This window comes from Hippichthys cyanospilos, chromosome 2 (genome assembly GCF_059441005.1).
Source record: "Hippichthys cyanospilos isolate Australia breed blue-spotted pipefish chromosome 2, RoL_Hcya_1.0, whole genome shotgun sequence".
NCBI lineage: Eukaryota > Metazoa > Chordata > Actinopteri > Syngnathiformes > Syngnathidae > Hippichthys > Hippichthys cyanospilos.
In genome coordinates this window covers 4,107,288-4,123,269 of record NC_142370.1, presented here as the reverse complement: position 1 = coordinate 4,123,269, position 15,982 = coordinate 4,107,288, and the positions used below count along the sequence as shown (strand labels likewise).

General features: G+C 39.0%; 1 protein-coding gene across 5 annotated transcripts in view; it reads right to left on the bottom strand.

The window, feature by feature from the left end:
* The window catches only part of atf7a (activating transcription factor 7a), a 47,380-nt gene that overhangs the window by 18,755 nt on the left and 12,643 nt on the right, over window positions 1–15,982 (bottom strand). For 4 of the 5 annotated variants that reach the window (XM_088407595.1, XM_088407596.1, XM_088407599.1 and 1 more), the window contains exons 2-8: window positions 14,394–14,465; window positions 5,979–6,072; window positions 5,750–5,865; window positions 4,659–4,823; window positions 4,440–4,588; window positions 1,815–1,908; window positions 1,599–1,718 (exon numbers count right to left, since the gene is read on the bottom strand). In XM_088407595.1, the coding sequence (XP_088263721.1) occupies window positions 1,599–1,718; window positions 1,815–1,908; window positions 4,440–4,588; window positions 4,659–4,823; window positions 5,750–5,865; window positions 5,979–6,072; window positions 14,394–14,465 (810 nt within the window). The remainder of the gene's footprint in view (window positions 1–1,598; window positions 1,719–1,814; window positions 1,909–4,439; window positions 4,589–4,658; window positions 4,824–5,749; window positions 5,866–5,978; window positions 6,073–14,393; window positions 14,466–15,982) is intronic. The other variant, XM_088407598.1, reaches the window with a different exon arrangement.

Here is a 15,982-nt window from a genome sequence, read left to right as displayed (position 1 = left end):
ACATATTTACTTTAATCTTAACTAATTAGCTCTTATACAGTAACTTAACAGTTATCCCTTCCCATCCCTTTGGCTGTAGTTTCACGGAGAGCCGTAGTTATATGAGCGGGACCCGCTAGTCTAATTAGAAGTGAAGCCTGAAGCAGGCCAAACATGATAACAATCACAGTTTACACAAGAGTTGTAATTTACTCCCGCCAAAAGTTGTATCTACTCCTGGTCGATGGCTGGACCGGGAGGCAATTAAATGTCTTGTAGGAGTGCACTGAAGTAAAAAGCAATGTTTAAAGGGAAATGCAAGAGATACGTTTTTTAATTCAAAAAGGTAAAAGGCATTATCTAGTCAATTAACCCCAGCAGAACCTTGCTTTTTACTTGTAGTGTGTAAGACAGATGACATGGTGAAATTAGTTTTTTTTTTGTGTGTGTGTTTTTTTGTCACTGTCACTTAAAATGTTTTTTCAAGGAATTAAAATTGTAAAAAATAAAGTGGATGGACTGCAGAGGTTAATAACTATTTGAAGGACAAATATGCACTTGAGTGAACATTGTTGCTAATTGGAGTCGAGTTGAGATGGCACAGATTGATCACACATGCTGTTTTGGTATGTATGCTGTCTAGTGGAAATGATTGCTTATTGCAGGCTAGTGTTGAGTAATATGTATCAAGTCAATGGTGTCAATACTCATTTTCATCGTGAACCACATTATAGTTTCTGTCAAAGGCCCGGAATGACTGTGAGTCAAATACATTTTAAGTGCCCTAATACAGATAACGTGATCATTTTGGTCACTTAAAGCAGTGCTTTTCAAGATGGGGTCCGTGGCCTGACTGCAGGGGGTCCGTCAAATAATTTAGGTCAGTCATAAAAATGTGTTATTTTCATTTTATATTAAATTGTGTATATAATGACTTTTCAATAAAGCAATTAAGTCAACCAGTTTAATATATTTTAAAAAATGTAATAACTTTGAAATTTGTCAAAAACGTCATTGTCATCATCAAAGAGCTTGATTAATTAGTCACTAAATATTTGGCAGCAACCTGTCTGAGGAATATTGACCCAATTTGTGATATGGAAGCATGCAATTTTTATTATGTCAAACCTTCAGTGTGGCTGAAAAACAACAAATATACTTCTTGTCAAATTGAATCTGTTGGGTGATTTTTTTGTTTGTTTTGTTTCTGCAAACATTTGCAATTGGTCCTTGGAAAATTTGCTTTCCAAAAAGGGGTCCCTGACTCAAAAGTTCGAGAACCCCTGACTTAAAACGTGAGATGGCATTTGGTATTTTTCGGGCACAGTGGGAGAGTCCTTCCTGGTCTCCCGACCGAGAGGTTGTGGGTTCAATCCCCCAACCGTTGAGATGTCATAGTGTCTTTGAGCAAGACACATATGAGTCCATTTACCATTAAATTTCCATACAATTTTCTGTCTATTACGGATATTAATTTAGTAAACTTAACCCTCAATAATTCATTGCAAAAACAGTAAGTCGTATGACTAAGACACTGAGCCAATGGGTGGCTGAAGGGTGAAGATGAGACAAAAATGATGAATTGATAGTTAGAAATAGAAAGCTAATCAAGCACTAACCATCTTGGCCTCGGAGTGAATGCTGTAGCCAGAAGGGGAGTTTGAACCACTGCTGCTGCTTCCCAGAGGAGGACCAGGGATTCCAGGAATGTTTGGTACCATGCACATGGGTCTGGCCAGCTTGAGAACACATACAATACACCACATGCTGAAATAACTGAAATTATTTGTCCAAAAAGCTTTGTTTTGTTTTGTTTTTTAAATTGCAGGCCTTACATTAATGACAGATGGCATCTGAACAGGCCCCGGGAGGACAGGCACAGCCTGGCCCGAAGGGAGCATCATCATGGGGTAGTGGCTGGTTGGTGAACTAGACAGAAATTTCAAGTGTTTTTTCAAGGACCAATTGCATGGGTGACAACTTCAGAACAAAATGCTACACAGGAACATCAGCAACATAAGAATTAGACTTTACAAAGATCTAATTGGTTGGACCTGATCGGTAGACTAAATTTTACGCAATATTGCTGATTGGTTGTAAAGTAATTTTGCTGATCAAACTGTGAACAAAACAATCTCTTGATGTTTTTGATGTGTGATATCAAAGGAAAAGCAAACAAAAAACACTAGAAGCCTAAATCATAGCATAGATTGTCAAAACAAAAAACTTTCAACATGCCACACAGCTGTCCCTTCTAAATGCTTGCAAATGGGAGGTACAATTGGTACACCCTATAAGAATCAAATTTAGTCCATGGCGAGCTCATTTACTGCCATTCAAAATGGGAAAACGCTATGTTTTATCATGCATTTACACTGATTTTTGCATTAATCCTTTGAACGGCAACTCGCGAACGAGACGCAATCGAAATTTTTGTCCTAATATAAATCCTAATATTCAAATTTTGACATTATAATGATTCCTATTCCAATTACTTTTGCTGTTGTACACAAACAATATACAATTGTATATTATAAATGTAAATAATATAAATGTATAAATAATTGTATATTATTTACATATTATATACATATACATTATATACAAGTAGCACTTATTATACTATTTTGATACCAATTTTTAATATGTATATACAATTTTTATGTTTTTACCTGTGGTTCTAAACGCATATCTAGCTATCTACGCATATCTATGTTAGCTATCTAACATAGGTTTGGCTTGCCCGCCATACAACGAATTTGCCTTACGATCCTAACCCTGGAACTGATTAATTTCTTATGGTGGGGGTCCATTGTACATGCATTTAATAATCACAGTTATTTGTCTTATCATGTTAATGAAAGTAAGGGCCACCAAAAAATCTGCACATTCAAAGCATTGTACGATCGATCCCAACCATGGAACGGATTAATGACTTAAACCGGGGGCCCACTGTATTAAGATTTTATACAGATGCAGTATGTAAGGTCGGATCACAATTTTCATGAGCAGCTTGTACCTGCATACCACTAATGTCCACCTCCGTAAATTGTTATGCACTATAATTTGTGAAATTTAAACGAAATAGGCTGTCTTCTGTATCCTTGAGTGCTTGTGGCAAATATATTTGTATTCAGTTCATTTGAGTGCTCTGACTTCCCAGTTCATAAATACACCACTGTGCTTGTTACAACTTCCATACCATACCATGAGGTACCGTCTGTAGTTTAATGTCAAGCACAGGCAATCAAAAATCGTGCCTCCACAATCCATAGCAAAGGCTACAATATGTTGTACCAAAACAGGGCATTGCGTTAACACACAGTAACCTTTGCATGCTAATGCTAGCTAGCGTCCAGTTACGACATTAACAGCAACAAAAGGCTTCCTTTATTAAAATGCTTGTTTGCGAGCGCAATACAGTATTACCATGAAAGGGAGGTTTGCTAGCCAATCAAATAACTAGGTATTTTAGGCATGAAATGACTCGAAATGTGCTCTTTGGTCAGTCACTATACAACCTGCCAAAGAAAAGACATGCGCACTGGTATCTGATGTTGCATAAAATGCTCAATGAAAGTAGCATAAACATATTAGCCATGTTACTTAGCATTTACTACAGCTGTACTGAAACCAAGGAGTGGGCGTCATTTACGGTGGCGGCCGAAGAGTATGGGTCACATCAAGAGGAGGCTCCCGCTGCAGACTGCAATTGCTCGACACACGACGTGGGAAAGTTTTTTTTTTTTTAAATGGTTTTGCCAAATTTGGATAGTTTTAAATAACCGCGACTTTCAAAATCGTGATGTATTGCCATTACGCTTATCAGCCCATGCCTAGTTGGAACTACTGTGTAACTAAAGTGATGTTGTGACGGTATCTCATACCACAGCTCAAGGGGGTGAATTAGCCACCGAAACCACAGCCTTTCAAAAATGGCCTTATATCAAGCGTGATGTACATACCAAAATCCCTTGTTAGTTTGGTAGCTCTCATTCTTGATGGGTCCAGCGGCGATGCACAAGCATTTTCCTCAATTGAAAAACCAAAATGTTGCCACACAGACGATTTAAAAGTAATCAGAGCGTCGTGCCTTTCTCCCTTCTCCTTTTCAATTAATGGCGGATTGCAAACAACGTTTAGGTGCATACCACCACCTACTGTACAAGAGTGCAGCACTCATGCTTATCCATCAACCTCGATGACCTCCATTGCACTTCTGGCTCAGTAAAATTAACCTCCAAAAAAGTGAGATGGAAATTAATCTTGTTGCATGCCGGGATGAGAACTTGTGTGGCGCTTGATCTTACGTGTCCCATCGCTAATGCTTTTCCTTTGATGTCACACATCAAAAACACCTAAAAGCCCCAGCTGGGTCAAACGTTCCTTCAGGGGTTAAAAACAACAACAGAAAAACTCAAAGATGCAGAAGAAGTCACCAAAGAGGTGCAGAGACTCACCCCAAAGTGCGATTAGAAGGTGGTGCCTGTGTGATAACGGATGTGGGTGATGGCATGGTAGGCTGAAGAGCATCAAAGCCCAAGTGCAATGGAAGGGAACCTGGACGCACAATGGTAGGTGTTGGGGCTGAACTCCTGGGCGGAATGTCCTGTGACAATATCAGGGTAATGTCATTTAACATGCGCTCCATGTTTGCAACGAGACAACCTCTGTCTTACCTTCACCTTGGCCAAGGGCTCTCTTCTGTCCTCTGGTGTTGCAGAAATGGAGTCTGGGCTGTCTGGTGGCGAGGACTCAACCTCCACTGGTGCCTCCTCTTTCACTTTCACATCTGATGGCGTCTGCAGGCTCATGTCCACAGCTACTGAAGAGGGAGCAGGGAGCTAGGAAGGCACGAAAAAGTAGATACACATTGAATGTGTCTCACTGCTCATATTCAACTCAACTCAACTCTGTCTATCAAACTGTATTTGTAGCCTTCATCTGAACAATTCCAACAAAGACACAGAAATTGTGTTTTCAAGCTTGAGAGGTGTGCAAGATTAACAGGCTGCTTAAATATGAATACTTTCTGGATGTGTAATCTACACCATATGATGGCCAAAACGCTTTACAAAGCCTCACATTCACACGGTCACAGGGGCTAACTTTATGGAACATGTTACCCATATATGTTACAAGCATATATACCGTATTTCTCCAAGTACCAGTCGACCTCCCTTATAAGTCGACCCCCCCCCCTTTTTTTTTTTAATTCAATTTGGGTGAATTTTACAAAAATGCCATTATAAGTCTTCCCTGACTTCATCGTATATCCAATAACATACTGTTGCAGTTATAAGAAGTCCTTTTCATAATGCGTCTAAAGTCTAACGGAAAAAAGTATCCACGCAGCCTCGTTGTTGACAACAAAAAGGCGATGAACAAAAAGGCGATGAGGCGGCCTTGAAATAGTTACATTTTTATGAGGTTTAGCGCAAATGCTCTAAAATGGATGCATGCTACACCAAATTAAAGGTATATATCATAATTTTAAGCCTTGTAAATGACATATTACTTATTTTGCGTTTGAATCAATGTTATTCAGAGATGCGGGAAAAAATTGGTCTGTTCGAGTTATGCTGTCGATAGTCGACCCCCCCAATATAGGGGTTGAAAATGAGGGGGGAAAAAACCTCGACTTGTACTCTGAGAAATGCGGTAATACACGGATCTACCTCAAATACATGCAATAAACCCACTGCATTCGAAGGTGTTTCCAAATGTTTGACTGCACACACATACTAAAGAAATTGAAAAAACATTTTACAGAGTTCTTCACTCGTTTGCTGTCATCGTCATCTTGTTCGAAGGAGTTGGCAAGATCGTTGAATAGACCAACTTCCTCACAGTTCTTGAGGAAGCGAGTGGGAGTGGGCGTCTGGTCTGGAAAGAGACAAATATCCAAAGCAAAACTAAGCATCTTTTTAGTTATTTGTATAAAGTTTGTCAAAATAGGGAACGATTTTAACATTGATGAATAGCGTACTAAATGGTACCTGCAATAATGACAGAATCCGTCCTGGGTGCAAACTTTAGTGTCATCTCATGCTTGTGTTTGTGTACGGCCAAATGGTCCTCATTGGTAAATCTCTTAAGGACCAGAGAGGAAAATAAAATAAGACCAAGCAAACATAATTCATACTCAGGGCTATACACACTGTTGCTTGGATTTGTTAGTCAACATATGTGCACTGCGCTTGTGGTGTAGTGCTACCACAAACGATTAATTTGCTGTTCCACTCATCACCTGATTGTAGCCACACCAGCAAGCATTACTTTTATACTGTATACGCATAAAACTTGATTGATTTAAGGTATGTGTTAAAAATAGACAACAAACTGTTGTACTTTCAACATGTGTTAAAATTATTAAGCTTGTAGCAGGATTCATGATATATTTTTATGAATGATGGTGAACATTACTATCAATGATCAATGTGTTTTAAAATAAAAATATACACTATGAATACTGTTTGTCTAACAGAATTCTGTAGACTATTAATCTATCCAATGAATACGCAAATAATTTTGTATATTTCACTCTTCTCATACGTCAAGCAATTCGTTTTTACTGTGGAAGAATCAGATGAGAAAAGTTGGGAAAAAGGCCCCGTGCTAAGAAAACTACTTGAATTGGTAATTATGTTCTGCTTTAAAATAAATATTATTTATCCAAAATGTTTTTTGCTTTTTTCCTCACTAGTAGAATTTAAAAGTAATACATAGGGACACAAAATCAATTTATTAACCCTAAATGGCAAAAGTCAATCCTTAGTATAAGAGAAAAGTAGTTTTTTTAACAGTGTAACTAAGAACCGCAATTCCCCAAATAATAGACACACATGTGTATAAGACACACCCTTAATTTTGGGTCAAACTCTGGTATTTTCTATGTTACCGTGTATAAGACGCACCACCGCATCGGAAACATTGTAAAAACTAAAGCAAAACAGAATAGATTTCATCTTTTCTAAACTTTTTATATTATCTTGTGTTCATATCCGTACATTATATATTTGTTGAGCGTTAGGTTAAACGTATGCGCGTATGTCAGATTTCCCACATTGTGAGCCGTCAGTGAAAGACTCTCCACCCATTATGATGATGTCAGATTATGTTAGGCCAGCAGAGAAGGCCTTGCTGGCCCTGACGGCACACCACTGCTGTAACATCATTGTTTCTTTTTTTGCATTTTCTGCCGTTGTCCAGAAAAAAAAAGATTTTTCTACTAAACTACATGACATGTTGAAAAATGCATTTAATGCTATTTACTACCCTCTGCAAATATAATTGTGTGTCCCAGTAGTGTAATCCATTACACACACACAAATTTTACTTGGTAGAAATGACTAACACAATGCAATACAACCTGAAAATGTTGTTTTTTGCATCAAGAACTCCCACCAAAACTATCTATTTTCGAAACGTCTACTAAATAATCCATTAGTTTTGAAGTAATGGCCCAACACTGCTTATTCTGTGGAGAACTGGCCATCAGAGTATGACAGTGGTGTAGGGAGAACGATCTTGGCAACAGCACCAGGCTCATTGCTGTTGGCTGTGTCCTATTTTTAAGGGTGCCGCTTTGCAGTTGTAAATACTGTTGTGAGAGAGTTTAGTGGAAACAAAGTAAAGTGTTGGGGGGTGCCTATTCTTAGCCCTGCTGAACCACATCACCCATATAACTCCACTTCTCATTTGTTTGCAGAGTCTTGCTGAGGGAACTGTCGTGCGTTTATTATCACGCTGGAGATACTTCCAGCTAGGATTATCAAAGCTCCCATAGAAAATACTGAGGAGTAATAGAGAGTTGTTTTTGCTGCTGCTGCTGGTGTCACTAGTTGAGTAGTTGGTGAAAGAAAAACAGAAGAGCCAGAAGTCAAAACATCCTCTGTCAATGACAGCAGTGATTCAGACTTTCCTGGTTGACTACTGTTGCTTTGTAAAACAGCAGTGGGGCGCATTGCATCACACATTGGACACACCTGGACATGTCATGATGTTTGATTCTTACAATTGCGAAAGCAATTTTGAGTTTGATTTTTTTTTTTTTTTTTTTACAAATGACTTCAATGCAATAAAAACAATCAACTTTCATAATCAATTTTCTAGATGTAATAGTGAAACAAAGGCAAAAGTTGAGAAGCATATTTCTGGTTTCCACATACTAAACAGGAGTGCGCTGTATCAGGAAATACAGAAATTTACTTAAGACCTTGAGTTTTTTGTCATACTGTTACACAATGTAAAAAGAAAAAAGAAAATAATACACAACCAGTATTACACAATTTAAAAAGAAAAAAGAAAATAATAAATACACAACCAGTACCTAAAGAGGGCAACCTTACTGTATTTATCCAGTCAATGCAGGTGAAAATGTAAAGTACAGCAGTGCAAGTGGTCAAGTGTAAAAGGACCATCTGTGTTTAACCCCTGGTAGTCCGAAGATTTTTCACGAGCTTGGCCTTAGTATTTATTACCCAACTTTGGCTGAACTTGAAAGGGTCATCACATCGTCAAATATAAATATATTTTTACTGTCAACCCCTCAAAATGTCCAGTGGCATCAGCCCTATCCATGCAATTACAGTATACATTTTTGGGGGAAAATGTACAAAATTGTAAAAATGTGAGACTGTAATAGCAAAAGTAACTACTCTGTGTTTTATATATTTTTGAAGTTTGACAAAAATTTCCATATTGACCAAAATAATCGTGATTATTATTATGGACATATCGTGCAGCCCTATGTTGACATAGAAAAGAATTGTTTCTGCATATTCCTGAAGATCAAGATTTTCAAACAGGGAGCATTCAATGCATGAGTCTTGAAGTTATGGGATGCTCCTTCAGGATATGTGGGGATGGTTTCAATGCAGGGTTTGGCTTTCCTACTGAGAGGTATGGAAAGGAAGGAGGAGCAGGGAGAGGTGGTCTGAGCATCCCAGGTGAGGGAGGAGCACTGTCCTGTAGGTTTGCTTTTGGTTACAATACACATAGACATGAAAAGTCGCCTGCAATCACGTGGACGCCATCAAAGTGATTTTTCTGCTGCATAGAGATGATACGGTGAAGGTGGACCAGTCCTAAGCTAACATTAGCATCATGGGCGATGTAGAAAGCTGCCAAGATGACAACATTTAGTTCACTTCGCAGGTAAAATGGCCTGCACAGAACTGACAGGGACTCCAGATCACGTGAGCAGTGGCTGTTTATAACATGGCTCTGTGTACACCAGTTATTGTTCACATACACGCTCAGCCCCTCTCCTCTGCTCTGACCAGTGTCCTAGTCGGTTAGCCCAGCGTCGGTGTCCGGGATGGAAGAGTTGAGCCATGTTTCCGTGAATAGGGACATTATGAGTACTTTGGAAAAACTACGTTATTGTCCCGCTGTGGGCAACTCCAATATTGAACTGTTTCTGTCGACTAGAATGCTGTGTTGACTGATATAGGTTGATTAGTAACAACAGCCAAAAATACACATGTTACAAAATGTTTCTTGTGGGAGAGGTGACTGTTACTGAAACTTCAGAAAATTAAGCTATTTCCAAAATATCCATCCATCCATCCATCCATCCATCCATCCATCCATCCATCGTCTAAAGCGACTTATCCTCATTTTGTTCGCTGGCTTGCAGTCTTGTAAAGGTCGCCAGCCAATTGCAGTGGCATACAAAAGACACACAACTATTCACACGCCCAATCACAACCAGGACAATTTAGAGTGGCCAATATACCTACCATGCAATGTTTTTGGAATGTGGGAGGAAATGGTGCTCATAAGAGCTCACATGGGCATGGGGAGAACATGCAAATTTCATATAGGACAGCTGGAGCCACGATTTTTAACTGGGACCTATGAACTGTGACGCGCACATGCTAACCACTCCTCCACCGATCTGCCCAATTGTTTTAACACTGTATTTCTCAACTGCATTTTACTTGAGTGTTTAGCATGCTTAGCAACCCTTCATTTGCCTTTAGTAAAAAGCGCTTCTTAGTAGGGTACTTTTTTTGTCACCACAATAGAGAGGATCCGCAAGAGGCAGCTTGTTTGCTGTTGTAGCACAAGGACTAACATATAAGTTATAACATACTGTATATCAGTGGTGGACCGTCAGGGCCAGCAAGGCCATATCTGCAGGCCAATTATAACCTGACATTATCATAAATATAATAAACTATAATCATTATAATAACTATCATAAAAGTCAATTTCATTTTAAAAGTATTTTTACGAAATATATATATTTTATAGATACAATTATTCTCCATATTCAGTTATTTTTGTGTCATATTATATTCATATGGTTACACTCCTCCTAAGTTCTGCAGTTTTAGTGTAGAGTTTTTAGCCAATTAGAATTCAGCTAACGTGTGTCGCCAGGCACACTTCATGTCTGCCTGAGCCCAGAGACGTATTGACATATTGTGTACGGGCCCATATTTTTGTTAGAGAGCAGCCATAGCCCATAGACCCATAAAAATTCCTTCCAAGAAACCTAACATAGAAGTAGACTCAGGAAGGCGGTGCTATATTGATCCACCATGTTTAATGGCGGAAGTAGTTAAATAAAGTTATTTAAAAAGAGAAAAGAAAAAAAATACATCAACCAGCTAACGTTAGCGTAAATCGAAGCCAGACTCGTCAATGCTTTTTCTTTTTTTTTTTTTCACCCACAATGGTTGAAGAAGAGGAAAACGGAAATTGGACCTGCGGGACTTTCAGCATTGGTGTCCATGTCAATACAAAAGGATTTATTATTGGAAATGAAACCCGAAGACAAACTCTACAAGCAAGTCATGAAAGTCTTCCTGAGTTAAAAAAGAATGGATTTTGCACTGAAATAATTTGGGGACAGCCATTTTGGGTGAGTTAATGTTTTTGTCATTTTATGTCATTCATATTCAATTGTCATGTTTGGTTGGGTCTGGTTGTTGTGAATTTATGGGGTTTTGTTCATGATTCTGTTCTACTCGTGTCTGCCTTTGTTGTCTGCGTTCTCGTTAGTTTGATTTGGTCCACCTGTCCGGTGATACTTTATCCAGTTTTGCTCCTGGTTTGGTTCTGCAAATTTCTTTGTTAAAACTTCCTTTTTTAAGCTACATTTGTCAGTTTTCCTGCATTTTTTGGGTCCCCTTCCTTCCTCTTCCCAACTCGCCATGCCCAGGTGTGACACTTACATTCAATTGCCATTTGTAATTTAGACTACAATCTTATTAAAGCTTGCCTGCTCTTGGTAGACTTCATAAAACTTCGTGGACAAATAATTTGAAGTTATTATTACTTATTGAGTTTTGGCACATATAATGATAAATTTTAATTTCTGATGCGGGTTTATTAATGTTTAAATGCTCTGAAAGATAGCCCGTGTACGTATGTATGCGCATGAGGGGTCCAATCACTGAAGGCCTAAGCGTCAAAATGCACTGACCGCCCTTGCTGTATTATGTATTAAGTCTCTGCTGCAGCGTAGCTCGCTGGTGCAATTCATTTGAGGAAATGACTTCTGGGATAAAGGGCAACAGAATTTTTTTCTGTTTTGTGTAATCTTTAGCAAACCTTCGACTGGTGAACTCAGAAGTAAGAGCCTTAGAAGAAAATACAGCTTTGTCGAGCCCAAATTTGCGCTTTAGGCCGCAGTCCAAACCATAAGAGTGACTAGTCCTTGCAGCCGCGGCGAAAATTTTGTAGCGGCCAGGCGGAAGATCCAAAACGGATGTAGAGGAAACACTGTTTAGTAACCAACTTTTGGGTCTTTATTTTGTATTGTTCAAGTGATTGCAAAACAATTAAACAACAAAAAATATGGACTGAGTTATAAAGCAAATATTTTGAAACCGACTGGTTCAGTCATTGTTTTCCAAAGTAAAAACAAATGTTTACACACGTCTTACATGGATTTAACATGAAAGCAAAATGATTCCTATGCCGCTTTCATAAAGAGCTACAGAAATCAGAATATCAACTAGTGGGAGGCTGAAATTGGATTTAGATCTTTTTAATTTGAACAGTGTTTCTATTCTAGTTAAAGCCATCCCTTCGTCCGTTCATTAATCCATCCATTTTCTAGAGCTGCTTATCCTCACAAGGGTCGCAAGACTTGCTGGTGCCTATCCCAGCTAACTTTAGACACCCTGAACTGGTTGCCAGCCAATTGCAGGGCACACAGAGACAAACAACCCATTCACACACCCAACCACATCTAAGGACAATTTAGTAAGTTCAATACATCTCCCATGCATGTGTTTGGGGTGTGGGAGGAAGCCGGAGTGCATGGAGAAAACTCACGCGCGCTTGGGGAGAACATGCAAATTCCACACAGGAAGGCCGGAGCGAGATGGATTTGAACTCGGGTCCCTGAACTATGAGGCGGACGTGCTAACCACTGCGTCACAGAGCCACCTCTAGTTCGATCATTTTTGATAAATTTAAGAAATCCATTAGTTATCAGTTCATTTTGGCACTTCTATAGTACACACACCCGTGATGGACTGCAACATAGGACCACAGAATATGATAAGAGTTTCACTCCCAATTTACTTAACAAGATGGTTATTACAGTCCTTCTCAAATAGTGGGGCTGCGAGGCGATGTCAGGTTTCGTGGCTTTTTCCAACTGAAGTGTAATTAGAATAAAATAAGGATTGTGATTATTTCCTTTTAGTTTAACTTTGTTTTTTGTTTTTTTAAGTTTTAGACTAACTTGTGAAATTGCTGTAAAAAAGTACTTAAGAGCTGTTGGAAGTTGATTTTTCTTGCTTTTTGTTATGTTAATGTTAAAAATGATAGTTTTAGGTATAATTATACTTTTTTTTAACAGATAAGTCTTCATAGTTGGTGCAGTGACATGAAAGGTTTTCTCTTTCCTGGGGTGAAAAATATAATTGAGAAGCACTGGGTTAATGTAATTTCAAGGAGTTTCACACTAGCAAAAAACGCTAGCAATGTTTACTGGAAACAAAGACTTTTCAACAGAGGTAGGCAGTTCGTTTGTGCTTACTGCTGAGGTTCAGCATTTGAAGCACAATAATGCCACCCAGTTGATGACGGAAGTGAGCAATGGACCGACGATTGGCTGTCACAGTGACTAATCGATTACAATTACAATTTACAGCTTAAAACACGGCGAGTAAGAATGCTGGAAGAGTGGCGGGGAACTGACGACTAGCGACTGAACAAGCAAAAAAAATGTGAAATTTCTACATCTGCTTTTCAATAAAAAATTGGTTTGCAAATTTTGCTGGACAGAAAGACTTCCCAATGTAATACAAACATTTGCGTCAAAATGTACTAAAAAACAAACAAACAAACAAGACAGTGCAGAAATCTTTTTTTTTTTGTTAAAATATTGATAATTGTTTTCCAAAGAAAAAGCAGATGTTTGTAAATGACTTATTGATTCAACACATTAATAATAAGTTTGGATTCCCAGAGGACTGAATAAGTCTCAGCCTTAAATCAAAATGGGTAAAATTCTGAGAATTTGGACAATATCAGGTCTCTAAATGATTGATTATAAAAATATAATTATGGATTAGTTTTTGATTAATCATTGCACATATGTAAAATACAATATAAGCATTCTCCTGTTCTGTCATTTTCAAAAATATTAGTAACAAATAGGAAGCGTGAGACTAAGTAACATATACGGTTGCTCTATAGTATGCTGACCGAGCATTAGCCCCCTAAAGATTTTTGATATTTACACATTCACCAAATCCCACATTTAAATAGAAACAACCTCAGAACTTGATCAAACATACAGTCAAGAATGATGTAAACTTAGAGACGCTCAACAACTTTTACACATATAAAATATTCTTCCTGTTCATCCAATAGTTGACAAGTGAGGAATAGCGCTCATCAAATTTCCACAGCTGCACACCAAATGCTGGCATCAAGCAAGCTCAATATACTGTATAATGATGTTTACATCACAAGAGTGTGTTAAAAGTAAAGATATCACTGGGCTTTCACTGTATCCTGAGAGCAAATAACAAAAAGTGTCATTTATTCAGTATCGGTATCTTCTCTGCCTGTGATGGGTCTTCCGTTTAACAAATGCTTCAAACACATGGACACTTTCATCCTCCAACCCCAGGAGAGCTAACCCGTCATTAAGCAGGCGACACACATTTTTGGAAGTGCTGGCTAACACCATTTTTGGAAACCCTTGAAACTCTAGCAGATATTTGGACTTGCTGGGATATAAGGACCAGCATGCGAGTCACTGGCAGCCTGGCTGCGACCTGTGTCTGCAGGCTCTTCGGGACAGCCGTGGCAAAGTTGCAATACTATAAGAGCTTCCGGACAAATTCACCACAGGAAGAGACCGCGGCGTCTGTTGCGCTGCTCGCATTTTTGAAAAGACACACAATGTATAACGCACCAGAGAGCAGACTCACCTGTCCGCAGCCAGGAGCGTGGCACACAAAAGGTCGGTCGTCGCCCATTGTTGTAAAGAGCTTGCAATGCAGCTGCAGGAGAGGAGAAGAGAAGAATATAAATGTGGTTTCTCACTTGATGTGCCTTCGGTCCAAGGAGGCAATAGAAAAACAACACCAAAGCGGCGAGAGAAAGTTTCCCTGGTGATTATTTCCTCCACACGAGGGGATATCTGCTCGCCCTATGGCGAGCCAGCTAGCAACACCTCACACTTTCTCATCTTCTGTGCCATTTGCTTGGACCCCTGCCCCCGTGCCTTCATTTTCTTTGTCTCGCACTCTCTCTCTCTCTTGCACTGACCTTTTTTTTTTTTTTTTTAAATCAACTCAAGCTTATGTGACAACTCACTGATATTACTCTGCAAATAAAACTTCCATTGAATTTGTTTTTATTTTATGACAAAGCCTAAAGGGGCAGCAGTAGCTCATCTGTGAGGCGTCAGTCTTTGGAACCGCAGGGTCATGTTTCATGTTACGCAGAAAACAATGTAAAAATAGCAACTAGTTCTTGGAGAGATGCTAGTCTGCTTCCTAGCCACTGCCGGAGGGCCTTTGGGCAAGACGCACTCTTCTGCCTGAGTGATGTAGGTTTGCATCACTGTTTGTGTGCCCCTTTAAGTCTGCTTTCCATCTTTGCATGCCATTTATGTGATCTGATTTATACACAAATACACAACAGGATGTGAGTGGAACTAAAAAGTTAAAACAACAATGACAGCCTCATTTGTTGTGGAGAAAAGTGAAACATTAGCAAATCTTAAACTGTTGTAGAAATGTAGAAAAATCTGTCTATTTTAAGTATAGATTCATTGCTTACAAGAGCACTCACTGTGGATTTTTCTGTAAATAAGTCTCAATTTGATGTCTTTCAATATAGCTGGAAATACCATGCATCTTGTTGTCAATGACTAACGTGACTGCAACTGATATTTGTTCAAATGTTTTGTCACAGATGAATGGGATTTAAAAAGAAAAAAAAAAATGCATGTGTACTGGAGTCTATCCCAGGTGGCTGCCTGGCCAATCACAGATGCCAATGATGCCAGATTAGATTTACGGCTCGAGCTGCCTATGATTTAATGGTCACTTGAATTCAGTCGCAAATTGGCCCTCTGCGCTAATTCAGAATTTTCCCATCCGAGCCAACGTACATGTTTAAATGATAAAGTGTGTGCGTGTGGGGTATACAGTAAAACTCCTCTACAACGAAACCTGCATGTGCAAAAAATACCCCCAGTGTGAAAAAAAAAAAAATCCATGCATTGAAGCCTTTGCCTCTTTCTTACTTCATACAAGGAAAAATCTCCTTGTTGCATAATACAAAATGTTTTTTTCTGCATTTGCGTTGCACTGAAATTCATTACAGCGAAAACAAGCCTGCTGAGTCTGGCTTGGTTTAATACTTGATGTGCAGGCACGCATTTTGCACCACTTCAGAGTGGCTTTCCCCCGCAGTCAGACGCTATTCTCCCATAGTATAGGTGACCGTAAATGGGACTCTACAGCATACAAACAACACTAATGTATAACAGGTAGAGAATCCTATTCGC